Source organism: Colletes latitarsis, chromosome 4 (genome assembly GCF_051014445.1).
Source record: "Colletes latitarsis isolate SP2378_abdomen chromosome 4, iyColLati1, whole genome shotgun sequence".
In the NCBI taxonomy this organism is placed as follows: domain Eukaryota; kingdom Metazoa; phylum Arthropoda; class Insecta; order Hymenoptera; family Colletidae; genus Colletes; species Colletes latitarsis.
This window is the reverse complement of record NC_135137.1, coordinates 39,062,606-39,074,719: the sequence shown is the minus strand read 5'-3', so window position 1 is coordinate 39,074,719 and position 12,114 is coordinate 39,062,606. Positions and strand designations below refer to the sequence as shown.

Genomic DNA, 12,114 nt, shown 5'->3' with positions numbered 1-12,114 from the left:
CGGAAACGACGTAAACGTTTCTTGTTTATTTTCACGAATATACACGATACGTACGAGTCGGTTGCGCTTGAAAGCGTCGGAAGCAGCCTAATCTAAGCTGGTGCCCTTTTGTAACATTATCATCGGGCCTTTGATATAAAAGTTCACTATGACACGCCGTGAACGCGGTAATACGAACGCAAAGGGAAACTCGCTTACGTCCGTGAAGCATCCGACATTTTCAACCACGAAAGCCGAGCTCGTCTTTTTTGATCTTTCAACACGAATGTTCGAGGCGATACATTCCATGTTGAAATCAAACGAATTGTGGAGCTCTTCGTTGCGTAAGTTGCAGGGAGAAAGCAGGATCATCATAGGGTGGAAAAAGACTACAGAGCGTGTCGTCTCTGTCACGCGGCAACCTCGTGGCAGACGAGATACTTCTTTTCAGTCTTTTAAGTGCCTTAACGAAGTAATGAGAATGTAATCGACTGGATGTAATGCTGAATAAGCAGCTCAGAAACGTAATATCACCTCTATCCCCCCACCTTTACTTTTTTAGTTCTCTAGTTGATTGTAAACGTCTCAGACTCCAAAAGATACCGTGTAGATCGTTAGATTAAAGAGATAAATAGAGAATCGAGTTAACCGTCGCTATAACGTTGTAAGAACTCGCATAATTGAGAAGATATATATACATATATATACAAATATGTATATATGTATGTATGTCCTGTATCACACGTAATACAGGAAGAGCAAATCGCCCGTTATTAATGTAAATAAAGCTGCCATCGTGAATTACAGTTCGACAACAGATTTTTCTTTCTCTTTATTGAACCCGCATACCAACACACCAGTACACCCGGCGCATCTTTAAACAGTTACAAAATACCTCGCTGATTGATGATCGACAGTATTAATACGTCTCTACATTACACACATACACACATGCGCGCACACGCAGATGGTATTTAAATATTCCAAAAAAGAAATGCTTCCTTCAACAGGATTTATATCAACACGCGTAGATCACGTAGATTGATTGTGTCGTTCGAATTGCTTCATAAAAATTTGTTTGGTACAAAAAGATCAGGAATGTATATAACTGTGACACAATATTGGCAATGACGGCGTAACAACGATTTTAATGTACGTATCACGGATATTAAATTGTCTTTCAACGATCTTCTCTACTGTTCGAAGCAAACAACGAGTTCGTCGCTAGCTGTTGCCAACATGTTATCGGCGGCGAATTCCATTTGCTTAATTACTCCAAGGACGAATAACCGATCGCAGTACGTCGTTCGATGAAACTCTGTCTTTATGTAACACGCAAGGGATGGCCAGGCTCTCGCTGAGGCTTTATCAGTTGTGCTTATCGTTGACGGTAAAACAAACATGACGTTAATCTCGACCATGCAACTCCTTAAATTAACCGTAACGTGTTAAGCGTTCGCAAAATCTTACAATTTTATCTTAAGAATTAAATGTCTACCGTGTTAAATTTCTTTGTCGTGCATTGCATTATGATCGAAGTGCAGCAGTGACACGCGGAAAGTATTGGAAAGCTTGAAATGAAAAAAATTATAATGAACAAGATATAGAAGTTACACCGATAGTCTACAAATATTATTACAGTCAAACTATAATGCGATCACCGGGATTATATTGAACAAATTTGACGAGACTCTGGCAACGTGGCTGTACGCGCTATCGGTATGTATCTTGTTCATTACGAGCATTCAAATATTTGCTTGCAAACGTTGAAAACGAGTAAGTGGAAACAAGCCTGACGTTGAATGAATGTACGCAGCCGTTATTAATCCTTGCAACTTTTACGCTTTATGTTTCGATATCACACACTGTCTCGTGTATCTCGCCTGACGAGATTTACAATTCGTCGTGTGTGTCAACGGACTCCGTGCTGAGATTGCATAGGGCAGGTGTAGAAAACTCCATGCTGTACTCGCATCGGCTAGGTTCAGTCACTGAGACTAGTTTGTTTTCTTTACCACAACTTAGATCAATGATTGTGGAACGCGCCGGGCCGTTCCAACAGGTGAGCCCCCTTTGGTACTTCATCTTGGAGTACTTTTGATCTTTAGGACCGATCCAGTCGTACCAATGACCCAAGGTGATATCGTTGCCACCGGATTTAGACCTCTGCGTCGTTTTATCGAACATGCACAGCGTGTAGACGTACTCCAAGTCCGTGTACTCGAAGCATTCTCCGTCCAGAGGCGCGAATTCCTGATCAGGACCGTAGTCGCGATCTAGTTTCTCTTCGAGCTTCCTAATCTCTAATAGCAAATCGTTCACGGATCTCTCTGCCGCCTGGAAATTCTCTCGAGCACTCGTGGCTTCATCGACCAAGGCTTGGGTTTCTTCGTCGTACTGAACGGCTGGTTCCTCGACTTTTCCCTCCTCGTCGCCCGTTGCCTCTTCTCGCTCGCCACCGTCGTCTTCCCCTTTATCGTGCTCCGCTAGTTCCTCCGCAGGTTCGTGTGCCTCTTCTTCGTCCTCGTTAGATTCGCCCGGTTTGAACATACCTAAAATAACGTGTTAATTGAAATAAACAATCTGGAATAAAAACAGTAATCTACTCGTTTCTGCTAACCTTGTTCCAACATTAAGAAAGGCTTGACGTTTGCCCAAACAGAGTCGATAAACTCTCTAAGATTAACTTCCTTCTGGTTGTTCAAGAAATACAGTGCCTCTTCCTCGGTCACAACTCCATCCTTGTCTTTGTCGAATGTTACTCTGGTTCTGAGTTCTATGATCGTTACAGTATTACTGTTATCAGAGTCCAAAAGTTTAAAGTAATCTTCTGCTTCTGATTCTTGCAGTTCTTCCTCCTCCTCTCCTTCTTCCACAGCAGGTTGTTCCGGTTCTGCTGGTTTGTATTTCTCTAGAGCAGCTGTTTCTCGTTCCTCCGCTTGAGTCTTTAACAGTTCTTTCTCCTTCTTCACAAGCTCTGCTTCTTCGTAATCGGCTCTGAGTGCCACCAGACGACTCTGATAATCGTTCTTTAGTTGTTTGCCCTTGGCGATCAACTCTGCCCTTATTTTGTTACCTTCTCTGATCAGATCCTCTGCTTTCTGCTGTTTTATTCTGGCTTCTCTACCAAGCTCGTTGCAATTATTTGGGCATTCCTTGTTCGAACGATATTCGTCGCTGCCGTCGCAACAATCGCACACGCCATCGTTTATCCAGGTAGAGGGTATATAATGGGGTTTGTGACCGGTGTTTTCGCAGTAAAAGGAGCCATTGCTGCAAGCGGGTGTACCTGGCTCGTCGCTGCCGTCAGCACAATCGCAATAATTATCGTTGACGCGCGTAAACGGTATCAACAGGCTTCCGTCGAGACACTGGAAGTCGCGGTCCGGCGAGTACAACGAACTTTCCGTGTTAGGTATGCCACGAATTTGCAGCACTTTAGTACCGGCTACGTGGCCCAATAGAATCAACAGATTGACCGACAGAATAAGTACCAGGCATACCCCGTGATCGTTCATCATCGTTCTCCTCGATAAGTTACTGCTACTATTGGAGAATGTTTTCACCCGCGAAAAACTGTCCGATACTCTTTCGGCGAAAACTAGCAATTTTTGAGGTTCGAAACGGTAGGACACGAGCCAGAACACGCACGCACACTCGTGCACGCCTACACCTACTCCGTAGGCACGATATGCGTTTTGCGTTACAACGAGGTAGATGTACTTCACTATGCCGACAAAACGATACAACCTGTGGCGCTACGTTTGCACACGAGGCGGTTCTTTCGGTTGCGTAGTCATCACATTCTTTCGACAATAAACGATCAATGTGTAGCTATGTCTGTCCGTATACCGTACTCTAGTCTGTATATATTACACAGCTTTATGTTACAATACGGACAACTGTGCCGTGCGTATCATCAAGTTATCAAGTAATGAACGTATAATTATTAAAAAATGCACGATAATCGTCACAGTAGTCGAAACAGCAGTAGCAGCAGCAGTACTTGTTAACAGGAGGTGTACATTCTACAAGGTACAGGACAATAATTGGTCATATCATTAGTGCAATCCATATGCACTGATCATGTTACGGAAGCTCGATAAAATCGAAGCATTTCAAATTTGTATTGTTCCGACCTCAAGTCATAGACTATATTGAGTTACGCAGAGTGTTTGCTTAGACGTAATAAGCCAAACTTGGCGCTATTCGTGGTGTGGCTCACAAACAAGGTGCGATAGCATATTTTGTTCAGAGATCCCAGGTCTTGCATGCGTCAATTTCTCTACCTACAGTAAGAGATGCAGGATTCAGCACCCGGTGTACTACTCACACATGCCAGATCACGCGTACATGAGCTCCTGAAGTTTTGGAAAGCCGACAAAGGCAAACTGGCACATGCTCTCTCTCTCTCTCGATTCTTGAGTAGCAGTCGAGAGAGCCGCCCAAGTTGCGTGGAATAGTTCGTTACTTTCAACGATAGATGGCGCTTATTTTTCGACCTCAAACCCCCTGGTGCTAAAACGCCCAAGTTTGTCGTGGAATAGTTCGGTACTTTCAACGCTAGATGGCGCTTATTTACCGACCTCCAGCCCCCTGGTGCTAAAACGCCCAAGTTTGTCGTGGAATAGTTCGATACTTTCAACGCTAGATGGCGCTTATTTACCGACCTCCAGCCCCCTGGTGCTAAAACGCCCAAGTTTGTAGTGGAATAGTTCGTTACCATCAACGCTAGATGGCGCTTATTTCTCGACCTCAAACCCTCTGGTGCTAAAACGCCCAAGTTTGTCGTGGAATAGTTCGTTACCATCAACGCTAGATGGCGCTTATTTCTCGACCTCAAACCCTCTGGTGTTAAAACGCCCAAGTTTGTCGTGGAATAGTTCGTTTCGTCCACGCTAGATGGATTTCTCGACAAACTTGGACGTTTTAGCACCAGAGGGTTTGACGTCGAGAAATAGGCGCCATCTAGTATTGAAGGTAACGAACTATTCCACGACTAACTTGGGCGTTTTACCATCCGGATTTTCCAGTTGTTCAAGAGCGAGAAGGCAAATGTTAGCCTTTCTCTCTCTACTCCCACGAGACTCTGGCACCTCTGCCTATAGTTTGAGACATCATGTATAAAATTTATATATTTTGCGTGGGTAGATAGGTATGCACAAGCGACGCGTGCTTTCAAGGTTAAATGCGTTTCTAGTGAGCGTCGTGGCGCGATATTATGAGAGAGACGATAACTCGAATGATTCTCTTGAATTTGAAAATTGATCGTGTTACTGTGGTCGCGTCAACCTGTCCGTTAGTGGGCAGGCACGCTACTGCGTAAAAAACAGCAGTGTACGTCTCCGCAGTTTGACATGTGACCGGTTTAAAGTTTCACACGTAACAATAATAATTCGCTCCTCGCCCTACTACTAGATGCAGTTTCGAGGCTGCCGTGCTTTAGGTTATGTTGTGTTTATATCGTAGCCCGTGCAAACCGATTCTTAGTCATTTTTATTACGTCGCGGACATCTCTCTCAGGAGAGGTTCGGTACGGGCGCCGTGCTACGAAATATGAGAAAGCATACAAACAGTTCGTGCGTCGTGGACCAATTAGAATACCATTTGATGATACTCTGTCGTTACGTTCTGTTGCACTAATTTGATACACGGGCCAAGGTTTGCATTTTTTTTTTTTAGTAATTGTATGCACGTACAGCAACATATATGGTACATATGCATATGTAGGTGCGCTGTGTATATGCAATCGCATATTGTCTAGATTTATTCACTTTCGATATTTCGTAATTCCGAGAATCGAAATGCATTGCCGTTTTCGAATTGATTATATCATCGAATTTATATTAGTAACTGAATTCATTAGACGATATATAATCAATTAATACTCGTTCTTTTAATTAAAGCACCTGTGTTACAAAACCTTGTCCTATTTTTGTAAACTGTTGTATATATCTGTATTCAACCACCAAAGCCCTGCATTCCTGTTGCTTTTAGACATATGTTGTGTAGCACAGAATTGGGCAAATGTAATCAGATTACATTTTGTCCGACTCTGGTATAGTAACACTTGTACAATCATTTTAACATCTTGCTGATCATTTGCTAATTACAGAACAGTAAATTTGAGTAAAGCTGTTGTATTACAGGTACCATAAGGCAAGGTAATGAACCTAGGACTATCGCCGTACGATGGTTTGGAGAAAGAGTCAACTTCTAATAATGCATTGGAAAATGGAGGTGGTGCTACAAAAAAATTGGCTAGAGGTATATCTAGAGCAACAGAAAATGCAGCTATTGTCTCTTATGCCCGTTCTCAGTTAGCTACTATAGGGTCGTTAGATACCCCAGAGTTCACATTTTCGCTTCCTGACCTAACTGTATATCCAGGTAATTCATTTGGTAATTCACTACACTGATCATGAAAGTGTTTACTTTGTTTCATTGTAATGATTTATTAAAAAATTATATTTAGATTCATTTCGTCAATTTTTGGAGAAAGATCTGATAGAAGGTGGGTGTTTGACTTCTCTGGAAGCTGCTGGTCGTTTAAATTGGTGGTGTGGAGGTAAACATGGAAGTAACAGAGTTCTATGGCCTTTGGCAACATCTGGGGATGGCAACTGCCTCTTACATGCAGCTTCCCTTGGCATGTGGGGCTTTCATGATAGGCTTCTTACATTAAGAGAAGCATTGCATAATACTTTAGCTAAAGGAGAGTACAGACATGCATTGTTTAGACGATGGAAATGGCGACAAATGGGTTTAAATGCAGCTGCAGGATTATCCTATACGGACGCGGAATGGTTAACAGAATGGCAAACCATTGTAGATATGGCTTCTCCTATCTTTAGAAATCAAACTGCTACATCTTATCAAAGTCTCGAAGAAGTTCGTAAAATTTTTATATTTTATTTTAGAAGATACTGGTTTCGAAATATTAACGATGACTACATTTTTACAGGTGCACGTATTAGCTTTAGCTCATGCTTTAAAGAGGCCTATATTAGTTATAGCTGAAACTATGTTAAAGGATGCTGAAGGTGTAGCTTTAGCTCCGATTCCGTTTGGTGGAGTGTATTTGCCGTTAGAAGTACTACCATCTTACTGTCATAGAACACCATTGATTCTAGCATATCATTCAGCACACTTTTCGCCGCTCGTCATTGTCGACGGGGCAAGCGATTTTGGAGATGGTTCTAGCGAAGGTGTTAGCATACCTCTAGTAGACCCAGACACAGGTCAATTATTACCAGTTTTATTCGCGGTAGATCCCGGTCCCGACTGGGATTGGCAAGAAGGATCTCGAGACTTATTGCCTTGTCAGCAAGATACGGTACCTAGTTCAGCAATTTGGAACACAATTCTACCATGTATTCAAATACAATTACGTGTATTTATGTTTAGATGGAAATTTTATTACGAGAGTATTTGGACTGTGAATACCAAAATTTCACGTCCGAAGAAATGGAGAGGCTATCCGACACTGACGGTTCGCTGTCTAAAACGGCAAAGCAATTATTAGGCGTTGCTAAACAATTTGGATCGATTGGCAAATCCGTTAGTAAAAGACTGTGGTCTATGGCAAAGAGACCAAAAAGCCCACCACCCACGGCGGGCGGACTTTCCACGGAAGGTTTATTATGTGTAAAAATCAGAAGTAGACGTCATCAGTACGTGGATCAGATGCTTCAAAATTATCTTCAATGTGCTCACGCAAGGTTTTACGGCTTTTTAAATACATTTGTTCCCGTTTCAGCTACAGAAAATAATAACTTATTGATTATATAATATTGTATAGGTACCTGCAGGATCATAAGGTTGACGAGACTGGTAGTGAAATGAATTACGGCGCTGGTAAATCCAAATTTTATGCTGCTAGCGACAGCGGAAGTCACGCAAGCGTCAGCAAATTGTTACCTATTAATCCAAATAAAGATCGTACTCTTTATCTTTCGAGGTATATTTTACAAAGCACAGCGTATTTTTACTAATTATTGCTAATAAGTGGTTTCAAGCGATTGTTTCTTACAGATCTACCTTTTACAATGACCAAGTATCGTCCGAAAAATTGGAGCCAGAACCATGGAATGATAGCAGTGGTAGTCTCGGGGTACGTGTTAATACATCGTTCGTTACAAGTTACGAAAGTTAATTATTTGAAAAATTTTTCAGGCTATTGTTAAGGAATGTCGCAACGAGCAATGTCGATTCTATGGTTCGGCGGAAAATGATTACTATTGTTCTCAGTGTTGGGCGAATCGACGTTACCGCTGAAGAATTAGTCACAGTGGGGCATGACAATAATAATACTTTACTATTGTTCGTATTAAATTATGTATAATCAGATTTAGACGTAACACTAGCCATTTTACCGTGAAGCTTAAGAAAAATAATCGACCCGCCAGATTTTCTTCTTCCTGCAATATCGAGTAATCCTGTAACATTATTTTTGTATTTAATGGCATTCATCTATTTCAAAAGCATATCAGATATACAGGGTTCGATTTTCATCGATATATATATATACACTATATGCCTTTCGTGTGTAGCTTATGAACCAGCCGTTCCAAAGAAGAAGTTATATTTTCAAATAGCAGTAAATCAGTATTTTCAGGACGGACGAATAAAAAATAATTCACGACTTCTTTGCACGTGCCTTCTGTCGCGTATGTTATGTAAATGACAAAAAAAAAAAGATGAAAAAACAAACACAACGATAATACTCGATTTTCAAATGCTGCGACGGGAAATTCGTTTTCCCCGCAATAATCTATCGCTTTTAATATAATGCTTTGTACTTATGAACTGATCGCGTCTCTCTCGTACATTGGCTCGTCGAGCGAGATTATTTAGAAAACCGTGATCCCGAGATGTTAAAGTGATATCCAAATCGTTCTTTATATTTAATCTCGTTGCCTGTTGGCAATTACTACTCGTGTAAAGCTGTGTGAAAAATAAAACATATTTTTATATTCTGTGTACCTCCCGATCACTTCCCGTCGTTAACGAAATATATTTCGTTCCATACTATTGTACAAATCAGAATTATGTAACCTCTAAACTGTACCTTATATTTATATTAATAAACGATAAAAATCAAAATACATATTTTCCATTAATTCCATTAATTCCTTAATTTCTATAAATTCGAAAGTTAAAAGTATTATTTGAATCTAATGAAGTTATTCAACCATTTCTCTATGCATTATTTAATGTAGTTAATAAGTTATAAACGATTACTTGTGATTACTGGAAGCGATTCTTATGCCAAAATAGTGTCGCCATCTAATATCAGGGATTCGTGCTGCTAAAATCATGCCAGGATCACAGAATGTTATAGAAGGTATCCGGAGTACAGGTTCCCCTACTCCTGGTACTTCTGCTACGCAGTACCTTGATTATTTACTAATGACTCTTTTTCTGGAATTAAAATATGAATTTTTAGAATCGAAGAATGTAGCATAGACCCTTGGCAACATTCAAGGATACTTTCTATAACCACTCCGCCCGTAATTAACAAGTTATTAACGATTATCGGAAGTCGGAACATCTACGGCTTGTATTACTGTCCGCTTTAATCGATGAATTTATCAACTTTTCAACAATAACACACATATTTTCGCTATCAGAGAACCAAGTAGACATCCCTTGCAGCATTCAAGGATCGATTTTGTAACGATCCTCGCTCTAATTAATTAGTTATTAGCGATAGATCCGTAAGGTGTCGCGTTAAAAGGTTAGAAACAGCGTGCCGACTTCCGATATTCGTTAATAACTATTTAATAACACATGCCATGGTTAGAATAGATATCCTTGAATCTTGCAAAAGGTCTACACTATATTCTTCAATTTCAAAAGTTCACATTTTAATCACAGGAAAGGCGTAATTAGTAAATTAAGGAGCAGTGGTTATATGATACTGCCAATAATATTAACTATCAATCTAAATTTTTATCAATTTCTTACCTAAATATTCCTTTTCTGCATACTGTATTTTCTAGAGTTGTTTGTTTTAATTTTCACTAGATTTAATTAAGATGCCTTTGGTACAGGCATAAACAAAGTATGGGATAGATGTCACAAGCTATATTTTTTCGTAACACATGGATTAAGGGCACAGACAATGCATAGTGAAGATGCGTAAAGCAATCTTTTTTCGTGTGACACAGACAAGGAATGCATGAGTTCAGCTCCAAGGTGAAGACGAGAGACCGCGGTTTAAGATATAAAGACAGCGTGTCCGAGCTTTCAAAACACATCAGTATCAGATTACTTCTTCTGGCTCAGGAATGCCAGCAATGGTAAGAATAAAATCACTTTCGAAAAATATTCTAGAATACACAATAAATAGGTACAGACGTATAATAGACTTGGACAGTATTTATATAAATTAAAAATTCATACCAAAAGCATTGACTAAAATTTCGATTAAAAATTAATATACTTCAATCGATCTAGTTACTTGTGTGTCGATTAACAGATCGATATTGCATCTTGAAACAGCGCCTGTGATTGGCTGTCATTCATTCTGACGTCACAAGGATATAAAGACAATAAATCATTAATTAATCGTTTATCTGATATCTTTTTGTATTTATTATATTTATTTTATATATTTCTTTTATTTATTATGAGTTTTATTATGAGTTTAATCTTTCGAAGATACTACGTGACTCCTTCATCCCACTCCCCACCCCTCGCGCGGGAGATGCGTCCGATCCTGTCCGTTAGTCTTCGTCTGGAAAGTGGTGTGATAAGTGCGTTAACGGTTTCGCGTCTAATTAGATACGAATTTTTTATTTTTAACGGTTTTTATTCACTTCGTCGTTCTCCATCGATGCATTTATACAATATTAATAAGTGTCTGTTAGCAAATTTGTGTTTTATTTCTGTGAGAGCCCGTAATTACAATTGAAGCACATGGGACGCTCAAGCGTGGTCAAACTACGGTCACGCAGTCGACGCGACGCCATAATGCTTTGAGAATTTGTGACCACGTTTCGACAGGAAACCTGTATTTATGCGAAAAAGAATACTTGGCGATGCCCACGTGCGAAAAATGTAAGTAACCTTCGTATTTTGTTCCGAGTACGCTTAAAAATAATTGTTTGATCGAAATTTTCCTACATCAAGTTTTCGAGTACGGTCGAAACCTTTTCGTTAAAACATTTACTCTTTCTTTCGACAGGATCCTAACATCTCATCGTCGTAGTTGTGGATCTAGAGAAAGTCGACGATGATTTTGCTGCTGACATTGATGCTGACTTCGTTACTGACTTCGCGATGACTCCTACTAGCAGACATCGTCGTCCGGATGCTTGTATTCTACAATTGGTGAGTCGCACGCCATTTTATTTCCTCTGGTCCCCAACCATGTTGTAGGATGAAATATCCGAATTAACACGGGTGACCAGTTATATACTTAGTATTTTTACGCGTTTACTTCTCAGAATAGTGTCTGGGAATTACAATGCAGTTGTATTAGCTGCATCAGCTGCTAGTCTTCAAAGCTAGAAACAGCTGTTCCTGGTTATCAATCGCAATTTACTTTTGACTATTGAATTTTCAATCGATTGGTTTCTTCAATGAAATTAATCGATTGATGTCTAACCGTGGACCGTGCAGCATTAAAAAACCGACGTATCCCTGTAATTTCATTTCCTGCCACAATAAGCGCTACGATCGTTTTCCATAGCTTGTTGGTAACGTTGTGGGTGCGAGTTCTGAAATATCGACCGTCATTCGTCCTTTTTAGCTGTTGGTAATATCTGGTTTGTCGAAACACAGATAAGGTATATGAGTAGACTTTTTACCTTATGGACTTTCGCGGTTGAATCTGACTACCATACCGACCTGAAAATTCGGAGCTGATTTTAGCGGTCTCTTCTCATGGATGGCGGTCAGTTGAAAAACTATTCACTGAATTAGCATTGATGGGTAGACAGCTGTAATGTGAGCGCAAATACATGTGAGTTGACTATGGAAGGGATTAAAATTTATTTTTTTCGACACCATCGTCGAGTACGTACTCTGTATGGAGTTCACATGCAGCGATTGGTATTCTGATTAATGATTAATACCATTACCATCGCGACATCGCGTTTTACGGGCAAAAAGACAGATTTCTCTCGC

The 12,114-nt window shown here is 40.3% G+C and overlaps 2 protein-coding genes across 5 annotated transcripts; one reads left to right on the top strand and one right to left on the bottom strand.

Annotated features, from left to right (window-relative positions):
- Window positions 1-432: 432 nt before the first annotated feature.
- Gcs2beta (glucosidase 2 subunit beta) lies at window positions 433-3,720 on the bottom strand. Its single transcript, XM_076763260.1, has 2 exons — window positions 2,600-3,720; window positions 433-2,531 (listed from the first exon to the last, which is right to left on the bottom strand). Exons 1-2 carry the CDS (start codon window positions 3,498-3,500, stop codon window positions 1,873-1,875), a joined length of 1,560 nt encoding a protein of 519 aa, XP_076619375.1. The 5' UTR covers window positions 3,501-3,720; the 3' UTR covers window positions 433-1,872.
- Window positions 3,721-5,155: 1,435 nt separating this feature from the next.
- On the top strand, window positions 5,156-8,963 carry LOC143340875 (OTU domain-containing protein 7B). Of its 4 annotated transcripts, none has more exons than XM_076763257.1 (8): window positions 5,156-5,316; window positions 6,129-6,369; window positions 6,455-6,870; window positions 6,944-7,315; window positions 7,387-7,700; window positions 7,781-7,939; window positions 8,014-8,092; window positions 8,155-8,963. In XM_076763257.1, exons 2-8 carry the CDS (start codon window positions 6,147-6,149, stop codon window positions 8,254-8,256), a joined length of 1,665 nt encoding a protein of 554 aa, XP_076619372.1. In that variant the 5' UTR covers window positions 5,156-5,316; window positions 6,129-6,146; the 3' UTR covers window positions 8,257-8,963. The 4 variants fall into 4 exon arrangements, with proteins under 4 accessions (XP_076619372.1, XP_076619371.1, XP_076619373.1 ...); XM_076763256.1 differs by lacking the exon at window positions 5,156-5,316 and adding an exon at window positions 5,323-5,640; XM_076763258.1 differs by lacking the exon at window positions 5,156-5,316 and adding an exon at window positions 5,325-5,425.
- The last annotated feature ends 3,151 nt before the right edge of the window (window positions 8,964-12,114 follow it).